The sequence below is a fragment of the Pseudophryne corroboree genome, chromosome 4, assembly GCF_028390025.1.
Source record: "Pseudophryne corroboree isolate aPseCor3 chromosome 4, aPseCor3.hap2, whole genome shotgun sequence".
Taxonomy (NCBI): Eukaryota; Metazoa; Chordata; class Amphibia; order Anura; family Myobatrachidae; genus Pseudophryne; species Pseudophryne corroboree.
The window spans coordinates 408,939,575-408,961,367 of record NC_086447.1 but is presented as its reverse complement, the minus strand read 5'-3'; the positions used below and the strand labels follow the sequence as shown (position 1 = coordinate 408,961,367).

Sequence of the window (21,793 nt, the reverse complement as noted above, 5' to 3'; positions counted from 1 at the left end):
AGTTCCACTGGCCTTATTTAAATAGGCAGTAGTGTTGTCATGGCAGGGGAGGGCAACGACTATCCGGCTAGCAAGACAGGTGGTGAGTAACAGGTGCAGGACACTTAAGGCCAGTACACACGTTCTTTATTTTCCCAGAGATGTGTGCTGAGCGATCTATCAGTGACCGCACAGCACACATCTCTCCCCCCGCTCAGCACAGCGCGATGTGTGCTGAGCGAGGGGGGGTGCTCATTTCACCCTGCCGTGAAATGAGCAATGTGCTAGATTGTGCCTGCATGCATGCGGGGCCGCACATCGCTATTGCTGTGGGCAGGGGGTAAAGTGAGCCGGAACGGGGCGGAACTGCGTTCCGTCAGTTCCACTTGGAGACGCCTCTTCTTGGAGACGTTCCACTTGGAACGCCTCCTCTGGCTCACCTCACCCCATGTTGTGTCCTCGGTGCCGCAGCAGGGAGATGACGGGCGCCCGCTGAGATTGCGTTACCAGCGAGCACCCGTCTCCTTGCACAGCGGCAGCCGGAGGCAGGAGTTCAGTACTGAGCTCCGGCTTCCGGCTCTGTCAATGCGCGCTATGGGAGAGACGTCATGACGTCTCTCCCATAGTGCCGAGGAGCGGGCACACAGAAGACTGCAGCGGCCGGACACGGAGCGGGGCTTGGTAAGTATGGTGATTTGTGTTGTTTTTTTTTAATTTGTGTAGCGGCGCATCTACTGGGGGGGCAAACTACTGGGGGTGGGGGCATTACTACTGGGGGGCAAACTACTGAGGGGCATCTACTGGGGGCAAACAACTGGGGGGGCATTACTATGGGGGCAAACTACTGAGGGCATTACACCTGGGGGGCATCTATTGGAGGTAAACTACTGGGGGGCAAACTACCGAGGGGCATTTACTGGGGGCAAGCTACTGGGGGAAAACTACAGGAGGGCATTACTACTGGGGGAAAACTACTGAGGGGCATCTACTGGGGGCAAACTACTGGGGGACATTACTACTGGGGGCAAACTACAAGGGGGCAAGCTACGGGAGGGCATTACTACTGGGGGGCAAACGACTGGGGGCATTACTACTGGGGGGCAAACTACAGAGGGGCATCTACGGGGGGCAAACTACTGGGGGACATTATTACTGGGTGCAAACTACTGGGGGGCATCTACTGGGGGCAAACTACAGACGACAAGCTACTGGGGGCAAACTACAAGGGGGCTAACTACTGGTGGCAAACTACAGGAGGGCATTACTACTGGGGGCATAACTACAGGGGCATTACTACTGGGGGCATAACTACAGGGGCTAAACTACTGGGGGCATTACTACTTGGAGGCATTACTACTGGGGGCTAAACTACAAGGGGGCATAACTACAGGGGCTAAACGATTGGGGCATTACTACAGGCAACATTACTACTGGGGGCAATATTACACAGGGGCATTACCACTAAGGGCATTACTACTGGGGGCACTACTAATGAGGGCATTGTAAAGGGGGCACTTCATAAGGGGCATCACTCCTGGGGACATAAGGGGCACTGCTATTGCGGGCATTGCATAAGGGGCACCACTACTATGGGCTCTTTATAAGGGGCACTACCATTGTATAAGAGGCGCTACTGCTGTGAGCATTATGTGTATTATGGGGTGCTACTACTGTGGGCATTATTACTATTGTGTAACACGCCCATTTTTTGAGACCACGCCCCCTTTTGCAGCGTGCGCCATAGTTACATTACCTTTGTTACAATGGCGCCGTGGGGAGGGGGGGGGGTGAGTTCCACCACCTCTCTAGGACCACTTTAAGCACTGGCTGTGGGCCATACACACGAGAGATCCATTCTTAAAATCTAAGCAATCTAGTCAGTTTGCTTAAGATTTTAAGAATGGATCTCTCCGTGTGTACCCCCCACATGACTTATGTTATGTTATGTTCAGCGTACTGAGATAAGTGAGAGACACCATTTAAATATTTTCAAAATGGACTGCACCCAGTACTAAGTTTTCAAGTTTTATATGAATTTATATAGCGAGGTATCCATATCCATTGTTACTTTTTCAACAAGAAGTCTAGCTTGGTATGTTTATTTTCTTAAACTTCATACTCCATGTATATCTAGTTAATTAAGGTTAGTTATCATCCTACTCTTTTACTTCACTTGTCAGCCAAAACATATAACGGGAAACAGTATATTGTTGGCAGTTTGCCACAACACAGTGTGTATTGAATAGTATAACATCTACCTTACTGCCAATTTATGGTTAAAGGTGCTCTGTTATAATTTTCAGCTCCTTGTGCATCATAATAATAACATAAGTGGAATACGGCTATTTGTTGGGGACAGTATATTTAACAGATTATAATAAAAAAAAACATACAGGAGCCGCTGCTGAGTTGTACCCAACTGCGCCACAAATGAAATCATTAAGAAAGCTGTCATTGAGTAAATGTGCACACATGTTGTGTCAGTTTTGCATATCAGTACCAGTAGCATAGGTGTCAGGTTTATGTCTTGCATAGACACTTACACCTATTTATAAATGTATTCTGCTCATGAAATCTGCATTCACTAGAAGACTTAAAAAAAAGTAAAGTAAACCTCTAATACACCAGACATAATTGTACAATTTGTGTGGGATAAAGTAAAAAATATCTAGAATATGCACACAAAAGCCAAAATATGAACTGTGTGAACAACATAGATTGGCATCAAGCAATTCATGGCAATTAGCTAATTAGAAGCGGTCCCCTAGGGCCATCATCATGTGTTTGCTCCAGCCTCCAAGCACTCGCAAATGCTATGACTTGGCCAGGCAACTAGGCAGTGGTGTATCTATAATGGATGCAGGGTATGCAATGCATAAGGGCCCCTTCCCCACACAGCAACCATCTCTTCAATACTCTCCAGAGTTCCACATTGGCAGTGCTGCAAAATCACTGATAAAATGGTGCAACAGCTATTCTCTCGTCATTTTGTACATGTGCAGTAGAGAAAACAGCAGGAAAATGGAAACCAAACCATTTAGCCGAAGACCAGCATTCACTAATGAACTGTCCCCTAGGCAGCAGGGGGCCCGGACTAAATTCCTCTCTTAATACGCCACTGCATATAAGAGTCTGTATACTGGTCTGCATTTCTTTGCAATTGGGCCAATTTGCTCTGACTGTACCAAAGATATCATGCATCATCCCTACATGCCAAATCTTACTGTAACAAGCAGTCATGTGTCATGAACTTGTACATTAGCAAAGCCACAAGTTTGCTTTGCTACTGTTTTTTAGACATGTGCAGTGTAAATGTGCTTTATTTACACTACAAAAAAATGGTGTATGTCTCACTCTGCATCAACCACACAGTCTGTATCACAAACACTGGCAGAAGAGCTACTGCCATAATAAGTGATGTATATGTACAAATACGTCTTTTATACATGAGAAGAAAACAATACAGAGCCATCATTTTTAAATGTAGTTTGTTGGTTGACTACTATCAGGTAAAAGCGCAATTGATTTGAGCAACATTCATTAAATCAATGCCTGAAGCAGTAATTACCTGCTATTAAAATGCTTTTAGAGATAACTGTTTAGCACTTGGCTCTGCGTTATTGAGTTATTTCTTTAATGTGCTACCATAGTTGTCAATTAGTTGTACTAAGCTATGGGTTTCACAGACAACAAAATTAACTGCAATTGGAGGCTTTTAAAACCTCTTTGTAGCCCAATACTTTGACCACACACAGTAATTGATTGTACGACTACAACATCTCATATAATAGATCAATTATTTTCACTTAATTTTTATTTAAATATGCAATGTAAAATCCTGCAGGGCAGCCAGAACACACTTTTTCAGCAGCGGCAACCTAGTTTTGATATTAAACAGTTATCTGCACAATGAAGCAAGAAATTGTATTTAGCTAAAGACTTGCTTTCTGCTTTTAAAAATAGGTTAAAATGAACATAAAGTGACAATTTCTCATGTTAGTCAATTTAATGTAAAGCAAAATGAATTGGCTATAAAAATGTCCTCTTTCTTTTCCCAGCATCAGACAGATAAAGCTACCCATTTCTTTCTCTAGAGGTCTGAGATTGTGTGGATATGGGACTGGCACTGTATGAACTGCATGCACAAATGTAAGGTTGGTGACTTATTCAGCACCTTTTCTATACTATTTCTGGGTCTTTTTAGTAAAACACTGGTTTACTTTCTTTTGAATGTCTGCACCTCTTGAGTTGCTTCATTTTACAATAACAAGACAGTCTTTGTACTTTTGCAAGAGAACTCTCAAGCGTTATATGGACATTATACTAAATGTTTAGTGGTCTATTCATGAAGCAGTGAAAAGTGTGGAGAAGTGAGCCAGTGGAGTAGTTTTCCATGGCAACCAGTCAGTGTTAAGGAAACATAGAAGTGCATTCTTTAAAATTATACGTAGCAGCTGCTTCATGAATAAAACCCTTAGTCAGTTTGGAAACAAAATTGAATTCTTTAGCCACTTTCTGATTGAGTTATTAAAGGCATGGATTGAAAAAATGTTACATTCTAATATAATAAAAAGGTAAGTTGTCATAAAAATTTGACCACAGACCTTCAGACTTTGGTTTAGTAAAAACAAATGCTTTTGGGCTCCCTTACTCTATCATACTGCATATTTATCTAAGAAATGGTTTTAAATTAAACTTTCTGCATATACACTACCCATTAGTAGTAGGAAATCTCCCATTAGGCACGTGGGGCATGTGTCTGGGGGTGGGGTGTGCACTTGGATGCTTGTGTTGGTACTGTCTGTACAAAAAGTACCAGTAGCTGCAAAATATCTCCAAGTTACTGTACCATATGCCATTCTGAATGGAGTGTGAATGGGTAAGTCATGCAAATACTGCCCCTGTAAGCTGTCCTACTTAGTAAATGTGTATACATAATAATAATAATAATTTAAAAAAAAAAGTCATAGTTAGTGGCTTTTTCTTTATTATTCTTTTACATTGGCTATCCTCAAATACGGGCTTATAACCAATCAATAAAAATAATAAAATTAGGCAGGCGAGGGGCGGCCGTTACTGTTGTGCATAGGGACGGCCTCACACCTAAATCCTCCACTGCCCATTAGGCAGTTATAATAGGAAATATATTGCTTACAAAGTTACGATAAAAATATAAAAACACTTTTAGTGACATTGGTGTTTGTCCTATACTGAGAGCATAATGGGCCAAATGTAATAGAGTGAGAGTTTCAGAAAGTGAGAGATTTGGTAAGGTTTTTCAGTTTTTTTTTAAAAGTGGAAATCATTTACACTGCAAAATCAACCTGGTTTTGCAGTGTAAATGATTTCCACTTTAAAAAAAAAACTGAAAAACCTTACCAAATCTTTCACTTTCTGAAACTCTCACTCTGTTTTTTTTTTTAAGTGGAAATCATTTACACTACAAAATCAACCTGGTTTTGCAGTGTAAATGATTTCCCCTTTTAAAAAAAACTGAAAAACCTTACCAAATCTCTCACTTTGTGAAACTCTTACTCTTAAACATTTTGGGCCAAATGTAATAAAGAATTTGGGAGCAGGCATGATAACATTGCAGTATAGCACCCGACGTCAAATTACTGAGGTATAGCAGGGAGCATCTCTGGGGGCATCTCAGTATCTCCAGGAGTGGCAGGCACCCCCCTAGAGTAATGAAAACAGAGATGTGCCACAAAGTCACTTCCCTTTCCTAATAAGGTCATGCCCCATTTTTGAATGTGCGGTGGTCCATTTACAGTACTGGGTGACAACAACTCTAGTGATGAGACTGGGTTACTATTAGGTTTGCACCCCACATAGTATTTTGAATTGGGGCAAAATTGTTTCATTTTTGCCTCATCTGGCAACAAAACCTTACCCGACATTTTAGATGGGTCTATCGCTGCCATCGCAAGTTTCCTTACTGCCCTGAGTTTTTCGAATCAGCGAGTCTTTTATCCCTATAGATTGTAATCTTGTGCCTCTTACCCAGTCTTGTTTTATTACTGTTTGTTCCCAATTGTTAAGCACAATGGAATATGCTGGCACTATGTAAGTAACTGTCAATAAATAAAAACAAATTAATAAAAAGCATGCCTTAATTCACAGGAAAAGCCTAACTGAAAGCCAATTGTTATGGCAATATCATTCATGTGTGTAAACTTGGAGCTTTCCCAGAACAGATGCTGAAGAAGCAGCATTTTTCAGTTTTTATTTATTTTGTAAAAATTTTCAGACAAATAGTGAATTACAATTTTGGAAATTTACTTTAGGTATCTACTGGTTCGCAATGATAATACTGCTGGGAGCAATTTATTTGTGTTATTTGTTGACTTTTTTCTTTCATAAAGAGAATATGTTTGCCTGCTTTTGTATGTGACACACAGGTCCACAAATAATGGCAGCTATAATTTTAGAGTGCAGTTCAGAGTTGAGCTAAGATTATGCTCCCCTTCTTACTCTTTGTCTGTCTGCACAGTGGTGCAGAGAGGGGGGATGGGGAGGGTACTAATTACCTGGGCCCAGATCTGATGGAGGGCCCAGGTCCTCTTATCCCTTACCTGATAACAGCAGCTGCAGCTCTTCTCCTCAGCCCAACACACGTTCCTGTGTGCTGAGCTGCAGTGTGGCCAGGGTGGCGCTTAAAATACATTTTATCTAAAGGTGCTTCACCACGCTTCCTGTGATTAGGCCACACCCCCTGAAAAGTACCTGGGCCCGGCCAGGTTCTTTACTGTCCTGTGTCTGCATATAATAAACTTGCCTCCCATGTCACTTTAAATTACTTTTCCAAGGTACAAATTACACTTTGTTTCTGGATTTATTCCTAACTGTAAATGAGGCCCAGTGTGCTGAAAGAGACTCTTGAGTATGGAAAATATAAGTAACTTCAGTATTATTTTAAAAATGGAATATAGAAAAGAGAAAACAAATGCTGCACAGTATATAATAAATCAGGACTAGCCTGACAAATAAGCTAGCTAATGGCAGAGTACTGAACTACATGAATAAAGGATGTAATGTTAGGTAGCTTATATATTCATTTTTTACATGTGGTCTCTCTTACCTTCAAATATTCGTAAAACTTCTTGTTTAATATATTTTTTCATTTCTTCAAATGAAATATTCTGTGTCTGTGGAGAAAGTTATTGCGGTTATTTGCATAATTGAAACAAAAGTACAGCATGAAATACAATAAATCTTTGAATTGAAAATGGCTTGGTGTTATCTTTAAAGGATACCACTATATCAAGTAAATTTCTAGATTGCTATCTGCTTTGTCAGGTTCCTATTCAGTAAGATATTCTACTATCAGCTGAAGAGGAATCAACTCTGATGAATGGAATGTAGTAAGCATAAAAAGCTGCGCAGTAATTTCCCTCTGAGTCCAATGCAGACCTGATTCTATTTATTTCTGTGGCTTCTATTTGGTGACTGAGAAATACCTTAGTCCATAGTGTTATCGGTCTTCAGATTTGCCCACGTGAAGGGCAGATATGTATTAACAGAGAGATAAATACATCAAAGGTCTCTGTGGGGGTCTGTATGAAATTGAAAAAAGGTACATATGGCAGTGTCTATATTGATATTAGTAAGGTACTGTATAAAACAAGGATACTGCACCTGATTTTAAAGGTGGAAACAAAGTTGATGTTGGACGCATTGGAGCGATTTTTGGACACTGCGCATGCATCACAGCAGCACTGCAGAAGTGCAGTGATTTCTTTAGTGGTGGTGGTAAGGATTTATTTGTAAAGTCAGTGACAGGTACTGACCATTTGGGGGAGGTAATGAGGGGTGGCTATAAAAATGCAGACGTGTTGCTACCATTTTCTGGGCATGTCCTAGTCAGTCAATGCAAATTAATTTGCAGTTGAAGTGGTAGTTGTGATGAAAATTTCGAGACACCATAGGGTTGCTCAGAATTTAGATGGCACAACTGATGTTCCCGATGTTTTGTCTTTTGTACATAAGCGGCAGATGAGACAACAGTTCCTCAGCCCCAACACCTTTATTAAACATGTATGTGCTCCGTGTCAGTGACATTGGGCATTACAAGGTCAATTAAGCAGCGTTTAGGCAGGTGCAAGTCCTAAGCTCCAATAAAGTGACCCTGGGTATTAGGCCCATGTCACTCTATTCACAGTAGGGAGGCCCCCATAATAGCCTGGGCATTAAGTCCAGGTTATTTAACCATGAGATCCAGATAGACTCATTGTTAGTAAGGCCCAGGCCAAATAAATACATACCCCACTGGTAAGCATGGGGATTAGGCCCAGGCTAAGGGTAATTGGAAGCTCAAAAAGGTACTGGAGGGGTGTCTGGCCCACATGGCACTCGTATGCTCATTTTGCCACCGGAATTTAGATTTCCTTTCAATAAGCCCTAATAATATAAAGAAGTTGACTAGCTCTGTGCAGACAGGAAGGAACTAAAGGGGCTGCACCCAGGTTTCTTGTCTGTGGTTACTCTTATGCTATGTAGAGCATCTGAACTTGTCCTTTATGTTGAGTATGATTCTAGTCACTAAAGTAATTGTTGGATAAAGTTATACACATCTTATTAATACATTTATTTAAATATAGGAAAATGGTTTCTTTTGGGGGTGCCTAATTATATAGGTCTCTACAGGTTATTAGCTTTCAAATTTGTCAAACATATAGAAAAGTACAAAGTTTGTTCAGAATACTGCAATAGATTAATCGTTGAGTACAACCAATTGTAATTTTTACAATATTAAAATACTTCCTTTAAAGTTCATATAAAATATTGTAAATGGCAAAACAATAATAGTTCTAATACATAAGTACAGTTTAATTATTAGCATGTATTTGAAAGACAGTTCTTTTCTTTAATTTTAGATCTGAATGATAATGCAATAGATCACCCAACGCGTTTCATCATCAATGACTTCATCAGGGATATTCTATGGCAAGAAGCTAGAACATAAAAAAGGTTGTCTCAATATACATAAAGTACAAATGTAGAACACATAGTTTTTACAGATAAAACATAGTCGCATTCATAATTCATCAGTCTATTGCAGAGGATAAGGTGCACAGTTGGTCAGTAAAGTTCCATTGTATCAATAATGAGTATACATTCAAATAATATAAAAAAAATTATATTATCCTTGTAGTAAATTCTATACAGACTAAGCATTTAGTATATCATTGAATTATATGAACTTGAATACCCCAAAAGTAACCATTTTCCTATATCTATCCAATAGGCCCTTTCAAGCAGAGGACCAATCTGTGGGTATGCTGCCGAACATACCTTAATATAATTATTATCCTTTATTATATTGAACCATATTGAACAAAAGTAACAATAAAGTTCATTAAGTGCAGTACTAGTTACCACATATGTCACAATATCATTTATTTAAATATACATTTTACGAAGACTATGATTTAGGCCCAGCTTATTATTGTATGTATAAAGTTTAGTTTTGTGACACAGTGTATGTTTAGGGAAGGGACCTTGCACAATGATATTTGTTGTCTCTTTAAAGGAAATTGTGAGAGAATGAGCAGGCTGAAGAGGCAAGAGTAACCCTGGCAAGAACCTTTGTGTTTGTGCTGTCCCTCTTTTCTGTTTTCCTGTCTTTCCTCCTTCTGCGCGGACGAGGTTGAGTTTTCAACTAGTGTATAAGTACTAATATGTGAAACTTGGGATCTAAAACCAAAAGTGCCAGGGGATGATTTCCAATTAATCCTGAAATCCCTATTTCATAAAGTTTTGGTCCGATAGGGCATTACAATGGACCCACACGAAGGACGGTACTTATGCATTGTACTTCCTCCTAGAGCTCCTTCTTCATGTCTGGCCTGCCTACCAGGACTGACCACTACTCACCCGGCATGAAGGGAGAGGGTGCAAACAAGGTAGGTGTTACGCCATATTTACCTATATTTATGGTCTCCTCTCTGAAAGAAGCCCAGAGAGGAGACACTGCAGGACACATTGGGGTTGGGGCTGGGCTGTCTCATCTATAAAGCTTGCCCCTGCAGCGAATTGTGTGTCCGCATCGAAGGGGCAAAGCTAATTTAAGTTCATTTGCATCATTTAGCCCTGCTCTCTCCATATGGAGCCAGAATCTTGGATATAATCTCCTCATCCTGCACTCTTAATTAGGCCACACTTCTGTGGGTGCAGGTGGACTGCCCGAAAAATCGTGAGTCTCCTGACATTTGCGGAAAGTAAGCAAGTCAGTGTCATGCAATGAACTTTGACTCCCTTTTACTGGTCCCAGCACTATTGCCTCATTTACTGGAGCGTTCCCACTAACCACTACAGTAAACATGAACATATTTAGGTCGGTTAACTGCTGGTGATTTGGTGCCTCCAGTTTCTCCCAATCAACGAGGGACTTGCTTCCATCTGACTGACCAGAAGCATGAATGATGTGATCAGAGTACCCTACTTAAACCCCTGACTTGCATCCAGTACAACTTGTATCTTACCAGTTCCTGGATCTAGTTTCAGCAGCTTTGCTTCCTGATTCTTGGATGGATTGCTGTATCGGCTATCTGGTTTACATTGCATGATGCATGCTCAAGTTCTGAGTTTATTAGTTCCTGTTTGCTTCTTCAGCTTCTCCTAGTTTGTGTCCGTCTGCAATCATGTGCAGCTTCAAGTGACTCCAAGTAGTAAAGCCATTGCAGTTAACCACTGCAATTCTGTGCTGTCTACACACTGCTCATCATCTTCAGCTAGTAAAATCTGTGCATTTACCTACTGAAGTTCTGTGCAGTTTCCACACTGCTCATCATCTCCAGCTAGCAAAGCCTGTGCAGTTATCCATTGCTGTCCTGTGCAACTCCAGTATCTGCGTGCATTTTTCAGCCTACAGCGTGTACATCAGTTATCTGGGTGCATTACCATTCTTACCTAATGAGTGCTCAACCTATATCAGTGTGTGAATACCATCCATCACCAGCAAGGTACCTACCCTTACCAGTGTCACTTCACTAGCAAACATGCAATAACTTAAAGATTGAAGCCCATACACCAGTGCTAACTTAAACAATAAGTAAATATCAATCCTATTCCTTATGCTTGTCTAGATAATCCCCATGTCAATAAGCGCTCCTTCACACTTCAGATTGGCACTACTCTCAATCTCATATGAATGTGCCCTAAAGCAGAGGCAGCGATCGTAGTCTGAATTTTTTTGTGGTGTGCGCAGCGGCCGCAATGCGCGTGTGCACCCCGGGAGCCCAGTGAGATGCTAACAGCATCTCTGGGCTGCGATCGCCTCTGCCTGATTGACACGAGTGGGAGTGGGAGGGGGTGTGCCAATGGCATTGGAACAGCATTTGCGGGGAGCGGTCTGGACAACGCAGATGTGTCCGGACCATTGGGGGGCTGGCAGCGGCAGTTGCGTGACGTCACACGCAGCCACCTCGACCTGGGGCTTGGCGAGTAGTGGTCTGCCAGTGCCCAAAAGCTGCGCTGGCAGGGAGCTACTCACCAGGTGCAAAAACATTGCCGCCGTGTGATGCTTTTGCACCTGTGCGGGAAGGAGGCGGGGAAAGGGGGGTGAAGGGGGGGGGGTAGGGCCTGATAGCGGGGCGGACTAGCCCAGTGCTGTGCATCCCCTCGCATGTCAGATTAAATGATCTTAGATGTGCTAAATTTAGCACATCTTCCGTCAGATCTGAATTACCGCCATAGGTCCTAATTCAAGGTTGATTGCAAAATGCAAAATCTTTCTCTAATGGGCAAAACCATGTGAACTGCAGGGGGGCAGATATAACATGTGCAGAGAGAGTTAGATTTGGGTGTGGCGTGTTCAAACTGAAATCTAAATTGCAGTGTAAAAATAAAGCAGCCAGCATTTACCCTGCACAGAAACAATATAACCCACCCAAATCTAACTCTCTCTGCCCATGTTATATCTGCCCCCCCCTCCCCCGCAGTGCACATGGTTTTCCCCATTAGAGATTTTAGTTTTGCAATCAACATTGAATTAGGCCCATAGTGTAATACAGTTTAATATAGCAAGTTAAAATTCATAAGTAAAAACCATCCACATAAAATGCAATCGTATGGAAATTCGGTGTGACAGGTATCCACATGTGGCTGAAAAGAAACAATTAAAAGAAGGTAGAAAATAACTGGCAACAAACAGTTTTTTTAAGAGCGTGATAGATAGTAACCCTCAGTGTCAGTCCCGGGTCATTACTGGTCATCAACTGGTAGCACCTGGCAGCTACGCATTTCAACCCACCTTTGGTCTTTCAAAAGGTTTGTACAACTTTTGAGCTTTCAAATTTGGGAAACTAGAGTGCCTGCCTGCCTGGTATAGCTGAGTCCATAAAGTCTGTTACCTCTCCAGTCAGCCCAATGGATTGTGATGTGGAAATAAGTGACACCATGAGTTATGTGGAAATATGGGGTACCTGAAGTTAGTCAATTTGGAACTTCTGCAGTAAGAAGGACTGAGAGACTGAGAAGCCTCAATAACTGTGTGCACTGACAAGTTACCGTGGCAGGTGTACTCCAAAGTGAAATGTGCAGGGCTAAGATATGTCATAACTTTGTAGCTGGTAAGTGGGTCCAAGATGTTGCAGTCATACAGTAGGTGGCCTCCCAAAAGATCTGGAAAATAATCTTGAACAGGGGATATGAGCAAAGTTTGTTAACGCCATCACACAGAATCAAGCATCCAGAATACAATCTTCATGAACTGTGACAGAATCCTGCAGCCCGAAAAAGAAATCATGTAGCCCAGAAAAGACTCAAGTTGTTGAATCAACAGGACTAAGCCAGCTCATTACTTCTGGACATATAACATACTCTAGCAATAGAGAGAATGTTGTGCTGCTGCTGGATCCTGTGAGATTGCCAGTGATGATCTTATTCCTAGTAAGATGCCAGCTCCAGTGATGGTTTCCTAAATGTAACCCCATCCTGACTGACCCAAGTAGCCCCAATGATGACCTAGAGTTCAGCAAAGCTCAGCTCTATGATCCATCTCTGAAGGCAAGTTGCAGTGGCCTTTTACTGATGGAGTGGGGGAGTGTGATTGTCAGAAAGCGCTAATGTTCAGGGTAGCTAGGAAGGTAGAATGGTAAAGTCCTGCCAGGAAACAATATCAAGTTCAACTGAACTTTCATGTCAGTTGCCAAAGAAATCTCTATGGCCATACAAAAGTAGATCAAACAGTGAAGCTCCTAACACAGAACTTATTTTTGCCTGAACTGTTATATGACATATGGGCCTTCTATAAGTACTGTGATGTGTGAGTGCTCCTGTGTCATTTAGGTCCTTGACAATAATCAGCGAATACATTTCACTGAGTGTCTTTGGGCACTGTAGTTACTCTGCTTGTGCCCAGTAGATAGAAGAGATACATCCTCACTAGTTGTATTGTTTTAGAGATCTGTAGCACTATTAAAAATCACTGAGAAAAAGATAACACATGCACTGCTAGGAATATTTTAAGAAAAATTCCCCAGGGAGAGCCAAATTGATCAAGAGATGCAGTTCCATGAGTGAACTGGTCCAGTGTTTCAGTGGTAGACTTATGCAACTCAATACTAAACCCATCCTCTTTAAACTAATGGACCATTGATCCAACAGGCAATAGAACTCAACCCACTGCCTAAACCATGTTTGCTGTGAAACTATGCTTAGCACCTAAATGGAAGTCTGTATCACTATGGATAAGGCAGAGGAGGAAAGAAAATCTCATAGATAATAAAAAAGGGGTATGATGATTTGGCAGCCATTTACTGTATATATTACTATGTACCAATATATCAGTACTATACTTTTTTCTAAATAGAACTTTAACATGTTCTATCAGTGAGCATTGTTTGTTATCATCTATTGATCTACTGCCCTTATCATTTTCCTATTTTCAAAACTGTACCTCTAATTATGTTATATTTGTATTACTCTAAGAATGCTAACACATTTAAGTTTGAAAAAACTGCTGCATAAAACATAAAAAGATAGAAAAAAGTTGACACCTCTTAATATGAAGTAATACTGATAGGCAGCAATTTTTGCTTTTGTATTATACTTCTGCTTTGGGGATAGCCAAAAGATAATACAAAAACACAGAGAACAAATAATAAAAACAATAAAAAAAATAAACCTTGAGAGGTGAACAGTAGAAATGAAGAGAACAGAGAGGGACATGTGATGGAAAATATTCCTAGCTGCATTGGAAACATTCAGCAAACTGTGTGCAGTGGCTGGGGAGCGGTCACTAAATAAATGATTTACAAAAGACCAATTTCTATGTCAAAGACAAAAGGGAAAATGTTGCTATGCTTTAATTTATTCCAATATATTATTGTTTAACCCTTAGTTACTGTAAATGATACTGAAGGAACAACACCATTGCTTAGGCACACCACCATTAGTATATTGGTATTTGCATGTATTGCAGTTATAACATTCACTTGAAATAAGGTGAACATATACTTTGGTTACATAGGCTGAAGGAGACCGGCAATAGCAACAGTACAACACAAAAAGGCTGTTTGTAATAAAACATCATAAAAAATGTACCACTGAACATCAAAATATCATGTGTAATCGCAATGAATAGAAATAATGATGTACAGTATAACATTAAAGAAGGGAAAATGAAACCAAAATAAGTAACATGAAAGGGACAGGACAATGGATGATGTAAGCCTGAGGGGGGGAAAAGGGGGTGGGGATTGAGACTATGGGTATAACTTCTTTAACTTAATCACAGCTATTAAAACTAGCGGTCAAAGCCCACGATTGAGGAAAAGACACCGTTGTTGGAGCATTATACTAAGGGGAGTGGGGGGTTTGCCATTAGGCCTAGGTGCGTGGTATACATGGAGGTTTCTTTAAATTCTAACCATGGTAACCATGTGGCTGAGAAGTTTACCCTGTGAAAAGGAAATAATATCGTCCATATCCACATAATAATCAATTCTCTTAAACCAATCTCTAATTGAAGGAGCGAATTGCAACTTTCTCTGCATTACTAAGGCGTCTCAGGAGAGATTTTTTAGTAGGTACTAGTATTTGCAGTGGAAATGTTTAATAGCAAAAATACCAGATCTGTAGGGATAATTGCTCCTAGGATTGCTTCAGAGCTTTTTTAGACATCAGCCCAAAAAGAGAGAGGGAAGGGCAGTCCCACCATATTTGTAGGAAGCTTCCTGGGGCCGATGTACATCTCCAACATTCATTGGTGATTCCTGGGAACATCTTATTCACTATAGTAGGAATTCTGTACCAGCGGGAAAATACCTTATAAAGTGTCTGAAAAGTGATGGTGCAGAATGAGCTAACATGGGTATTCTGAAAGATTGTTTCCCTATTGAAATCATAAACTCTACCCTGTAATTCCCTCTCCCAAACCAGTGTGAAGGAAAGAGGTGTATGAAAGAGGTTCTCAATAATTAATGTGTACAGCTTAGAGAAAGTATGAGATGGTGGTTGAGGTGAGACACAATGACTCAAAGAGGGTAAGGATCCTTGACTTGATAAAGCAGTGGATTTTAGTGAAGTGTTGATGAAATGTTGGAGTTGAAGGTATTTCCTGAATTCAGATTGAGGAAAACCACAGGATGATTGGATAGAGCACGCAAGATGGACACATCAGCTTGCCCAACCAGAATATCCCTGCTGTTGCCCAGAGTTGAAATGAAGTTCTATGGAGACGGGGATAAAATCAGTGCTAATGAAAAAGGAATGTGAGAGGGGAAATGTGGGAAGAGATATTGGAAGTACTCTGAGTTTCTTCTGGCAATGCAAAGTAGGAGTACTTGTGGGGTGATAACGTGGGGAGTGTCAGTAACCATGGTACTATCTCCTTATAATGGCCAAAACAACATTCCTCCAGTGTGGTCCATGGTTTGGGGCTTTTCACACTGGTCCACTCAAGTATATGATTTAATAGTATTGCATTAAGTAACTGGTTATATGAGGAAGTTGTAAACCTCCCATGTGTTTGTGTCAAAATAGAACATAATGTTTATAAAGCATGGAGAACGACCTCAAACAAATTGGTGAATAATAATAACGCTGCAGCACTTGAAACCATACTGGGGGAATATGATGGGAAGGGTCTGTAACATATAATAATTTTGATAAGGAGTTCATTTTTACTACAATTATCCTATCTATCAAAGAAAAATGTTTGAAATACCACCTGTTGTAATCAGATAAATTGTTTGCAATATGGGAGTGAGAACTTAGGTGAAAACAATTGACAATTGATTGCTATTTGTACTGCCAAATATTTAAGCTGAATAGGATGCCAAGCAAATGGAAACACCTGTTTCAAGCCATCTACTTCAGCAGGAGTTCAAGTTCATAGCAATCAACTTGCAGTAGTTCATTTTAAAGTCTGAGAAAGTGCCAAATCTATGGAACTCTGATACCAGATTGGGAAGTGAAACTGAAGATGATCGGAGCATTATTTGACCATGTGATATACCCTATTATAGGCGTCCAGGTGGTCATGACTCTGGAACAGATAATCAATTCTAAAATAGGATTTGTGGGGTCGAGAGGAGAAGGAATAATTAAACTCTGCAGGGTGAGAAATTCTCCATGTATCGAAAACCTGATGGTCATGTCTCATCATTCTAAACTCCTTACCTGGTCTGTTGAACCCTTTATTTGGGATATCCCAAAGCAGATCCAAGAACTTCACTTACCACCACAATCCCTTCTAATAAAGCCTCTGCCTTCTCCAGAATTGAGGAGCTAAAAACTGTCTGTTTCAGGTTAGGAGTGTAGAGATTAGGAAAAGAGAAATGTGGATTGTGTATGCAGCGTTTCATTAATAAACCCCCAGTCCTACAAGTTTATGGGAAGAAATATCTGTGATAGGGAGGTGTCGGGCAAATAAAATAGCAACACCAACTGTTCTAGAGTTGTCACTGGAATATACATAACAGTGATTTTCTGATTGAGGGGGCATGGCCAAATTTGAAATAGGTTTACTGCACCAAAGCCACATCGACCTAGTTGGCCCAAAGAGACCGCAGCATTCTAGACCTTTTACAGGAATATTTAAACCCGTTGTATAATTCGTGGGAGAAAACCTATATGGCGTGGAGCCCTGTTATGAGGAAGATGTGACCCTCTCCAAAGACCGCCTCCAAATAATGTGGTAGTGGGGGATGGGTGCAAGAAGCTGGGGATGGAGAAGGGGAAAGGAGGCATGGGGGACAAAACAACATAAACAATGTAAATAGAAACACACAATACATAATGTGCAAGGTCAACAGAAGCAAAGAAACCAATATCAGGGGAAAAGCTGCAGTTGGACCATGAGGAGAGGCTAGCCATGTCCTAGTCCAGAGTGTTAAAGAGTGCAGCATGGTGGGGGGTGTCATGGGGACAGTAACAGCAACAAATCAAATGGGTAAAAAAAAAAAAAAAAAAAAGAACTTCATATAGTGAACGACTAGTTCAAATCCACAAGGTTAAGCAGAGGCAGATCTCATAATCACAAGAGGAAAAATGACCACAATACTTTCATGAACTAGTGGGGATATTCACAAAAACATTTGTTGCAATTTTAATGTTATAGAAAAGAAGATATAATAATCCATTATTTGTTTAGCAGACTACAAACAAGAACCATCTCACTAAAGTAGAGCTTATCTCAGGCAGTTCAGGTCACTTCGGCAGAGCTCGGGCCAGACTGGTGTTTCGACTTCTGTTTACAGCTGGAGACACGTCAGCAATCACCATCAGATGCAAGGGAAAAAAGCTCCACTGGGTTTCCCAGTCTGGAAGCAACAGCGGCTGTATGCTCAATGATGAGAAAACAGCAGGGAGATCCACAGAACAGAATTGCCATAATGAGAAACCTGTAACTAGAATGAAAATTCCCCATCAATATTTCAAATCATGTGTGCGTAGATCATCCATAGGAGGCTTCAGGGCTCTATGTTGTTGTAGGATGGGCCAGGACAGATCAAGGAAAAGGTGCATTTTTTGCCATTAAAATGTATCCCCTCAAGCTGATGGGTTTTACTCAGAATGGCCTAGTAGTGGAGGCGGCAGATCACATTGCAATGTTTATCCGTAAGGAGACCTCTAGGAAGAAGGCCACAATGGGCTCTGTCAAATTGAATTTCACTACTGGGGTTCAATCCAAGGATTTCATTAAAGATCTTTGTGAGGACATCTGTTAGACTAGCTCGGGAAATGTCTTCCAGGAGACCTCATACACAGATATTATTATGAGGACCTTGATTGTCTAAATCCCCCATGTGAGACTTTAGAGAATGGATTTCGGACACATGGTGATACAGCACATCCCAGAATTGGGCAAGGGAGTCCACTGAGGCCACTTTATGATCTTCCAGGGTGTCAATGGTGGTTGCTAGTTGTGCCAAATCAGTTTGAATGGTAGGCACCCGCTGACAGATGATAAATTGGAGTCTATTCTCTAGAGCCTTGAATTCCTGTTTTGTGGGTATGAGAAAGTATCTTGCTAATCTCCCTACTCAAGGAAGGTGAGATTTGGGAAAGGGTATCTGTAGCTGTAGACATTCCATCTCTGGAGGAGACCAGTATTTGAGAGCCTTAGGAATAGGCACATACAGTATCTGAGTTAGAGACTCATTCACTCTTCTCTGCCCCTTCTGGCCTGGATTTAGACTTATTACTTTTCACAATGGGTCGAGGAGGAACAGGACAAAGGCAAATACAGGAGACAAACAGCAGACATCACTCAGTGATCAGGTGAATTATCTATGAAGTTGGGTCATCGCAGGGTACTTAGACCCCCTAGAGATATTAGGCAGCCACCAGTTACTTAATCAAGGCAAAGTAAATCAGTTGGAAAGTCCATGTCACTGTAGCTATAGATACCGGCACTTAGACATGAACTAGATAGAACTGCACCAGCAGATGGTTCCCGCACACCCTGTTAACCACAACCAGGTGTAACAACAGATGTGTGGAGCATGCAACACTACGCTATTGTGGCAACGCTTGCGACCCTGTCTCCACACCACAGTGCACTGCTGTGAAATAGAGACCACTTATAAAAAGTCAGTAGGGACAGTGATGCAAGGGAAAGTCTGGGGATGCCATAAATACAGTGGTCATATTCCTCTTTTAGAGAAATGTAGGTGATAAATGAGCCCTGCATGCTGTATAGAAAGGCAAAGTCTGGACATTGGAGGTTGCACTCACCCCAAGAACTTTAGAGATCCTTCCACAAAAGAGTAGCTGCACAGACCTTTAGTGGCCCAATGCAGGAGGAATACTTGCAGGGAACACAGCACTACAGTGGTGAGGCCATTTGTGGGCCAGTCAGCAGGTCCCTTGTGCTGTCACTCCAGGCACTGTATTATGGGCCGCACAATAAGGGTCCCCACTGTAGGTTCCCCCACCCAAAGGAACAGGAGGGTGGGCAGAGTTAGCGACCAACAAAGTGAGGGACGGGGGGCTGAAAACACCCTCTGTGGCACTTCTGGAGCTCTCTGCTGGGTCGCTCCCCTAATTGAGTCTTGGGTTTTAGATAGCAACCAGCAGGATTCTAGTAGCCCCAGCAGTGGCAGGCATGGAGAGGTAGACTGGAGCAGAGGAGAGCCACCCTAAGGTAGTAGATGGGGCACTGAAAGAACTCCAAGCCGGAGCTCCAGCAAGGCACGGCTGGCCCCGATGGCCACCAGGCCTCAACCCAGACTTGTGATCTTATATGACAAGGAGTAAATGCTCTCATATGTGCCTGATTTACATATACTCTTATCTGTTCATAGGCTTCAGCTTGGCATGGAAATCCATAGGTACCACAAACCTTGTAATTTTTTACATTACAATATTCCAGTCTAGAAAAGGTCCTCAGATACAAAAATAATATTAGTTGCTAATCAAGTGTGCCCAATACATTTCTGTAATTGATAAAATATACCACTGTTACAGCAATCTACCCACATCAGCCTGTACTGTAACATCACTGTTACAGTGCCACACACACAGACACGGATGAGATAAACATAGGTTTGCAGATTATTTTTAAACACTCAAAGTCATTTAGTGATTCAGTAGACTATGTATTGACTTCCAGAGAGCTTATAGTTAGATGTGGAGATGACTATCCTAATGCTAGTCTCCCTCTACCGTTAATGTTCAGTAGTCTTCAGTTGTTCTAAATTGGCCTCCAGCCTGATCCATTTGCAGTATTCAGTCTCTTATTGGCTTTCTAATCACTGTACTCATAAAGATACACTATCATCATTTACTTCAGTTTACAAAATGTGACATACTAAAACTGATTTGTCTTTTCTGGTGCAGGTGTATCTTTCAGTGTTGTTAGTGATTTACCACATGTATAAGTATTAGATTCTGATCTCCAATATAAATACTGTAATTAATATTGCAGGTACTGTGATGTAAAGCCTTAACGTAACATAAATCAGGTCAGACCTTGTCCCACCTTTAATAAATATATAGATATTTTTGGGGAAAAATAAGTGAAATACTGTAACTGTTCTTTTATTGCCGTCTCAGGAAGTGAAAGCAGATAAAGTACTTTAATAATGCTTTATTCTTTGAGATCTGTTCTGAATAACTGGAAACTCCAGTGAGAGCATATATGGGACACAGATGGGCTGAAAACAATAACAGACAGACCTATATGTATAGGGGGAGACAGAATGGAACAGACATCAACTATATAGAGATAGGGAAACACCAATACAAGGGGGAGGGAGAAACAAACATGGAGAAAAATTAAATCAAAAGGAAGACCAGGGAAAGGAGAGATAGGTTTGGATATGATCTCATACATCATTGCTGCAGTCATGGCAAACTGCCCCTTTAGGTGTGCCAGGTCCTGTTGGACTCTGCTAGCATTGCGCGTCTTTCTTGAGGTTATTTTTTGTTGCAGTAAATACAGTATCATGTAATGTAGCTAGGATGCACCAGGAGACTGTGCTGAATAATATCACATGCAACACTTGTGCAACACAGTGTAGCAGCTACAGCTTTTTTTCCAATAAAAGTTTTCATTCTCTTCCATATACAGGCTCAGTTACACACAATATACAAGTGACATATTAAATGAATCATCACAGTCTGTTGGTGCATCACATTAATATGAAGACAGATTTGGGGCAAAATAAGTCTCCCAATGCTAGCAGAAATGCACAGGACCTGGCTGCTCACCCCTGACAGACATCTCGTGGTGCATGGAGTATTGAGGCTAGATGTATCAGGACACATTTGCACAAATACTATATTAGAAATACTGTAAACAGACAAAAACAAATCATAGCTGGACATTATAGAAACATGAAAACAAGGGGGACTCAAGAGGCAGAGGAATACACAAAACATGAAGAGGGGAAGCAGTTGGGGAGATTGATGGAATAGGTGCAAGTCAAGGCAAAGTGCTGCTCACGTAAGTTGATGTACAGTATGTGTGGCAAATGCATTGATTGAACTACTGTAAGTAGCTGTGGGGGAAGGGAGATACACTTTTTATAATTTCTCCCTTCTATCTCTTTTTGGGGTATATTCTAGAGATGAGCGCCTGAAATTTTTCAGGTTTTGTGTTTTGGTTTTGGGTTCGGTTCCGCGGCCGTGTTTTGGGTTCGAACGCGTTTTGGCAAAACCTCACCGAATTTTTTTTGTCGGATTCGGGTGTGTTTTGGATTCGGGTGTTTTTTAAAAAAAACACTAAAAAACAGCTTAAATCATAGAATTTGGGGGTCATTTTGATCCCAAAGTATTATTAACCTCAAAAACCATAATTTACACTCATTTTCAGTCTATTCTGAATACCTCACAATATTATTTTTAGTCCTAAAATTTG

General features: G+C 41.2%; 1 protein-coding gene across 7 annotated transcripts in view; it reads right to left on the bottom strand.

Annotated features, from left to right (window-relative positions):
• COL19A1 (collagen type XIX alpha 1 chain) overlaps positions 1-21,793 on the bottom strand; it is a 1,277,374-nt gene that overhangs the window by 38,266 nt on the left and 1,217,315 nt on the right. For all 7 annotated transcript variants that reach the window (XM_063916766.1, XM_063916758.1, XM_063916759.1 and 4 more), the window contains one exon: positions 7,064-7,130. In XM_063916766.1, coding sequence (XP_063772836.1) covers positions 7,064-7,130 — 67 coding nt within the window. The remainder of the gene's footprint in view (positions 1-7,063; positions 7,131-21,793) is intronic.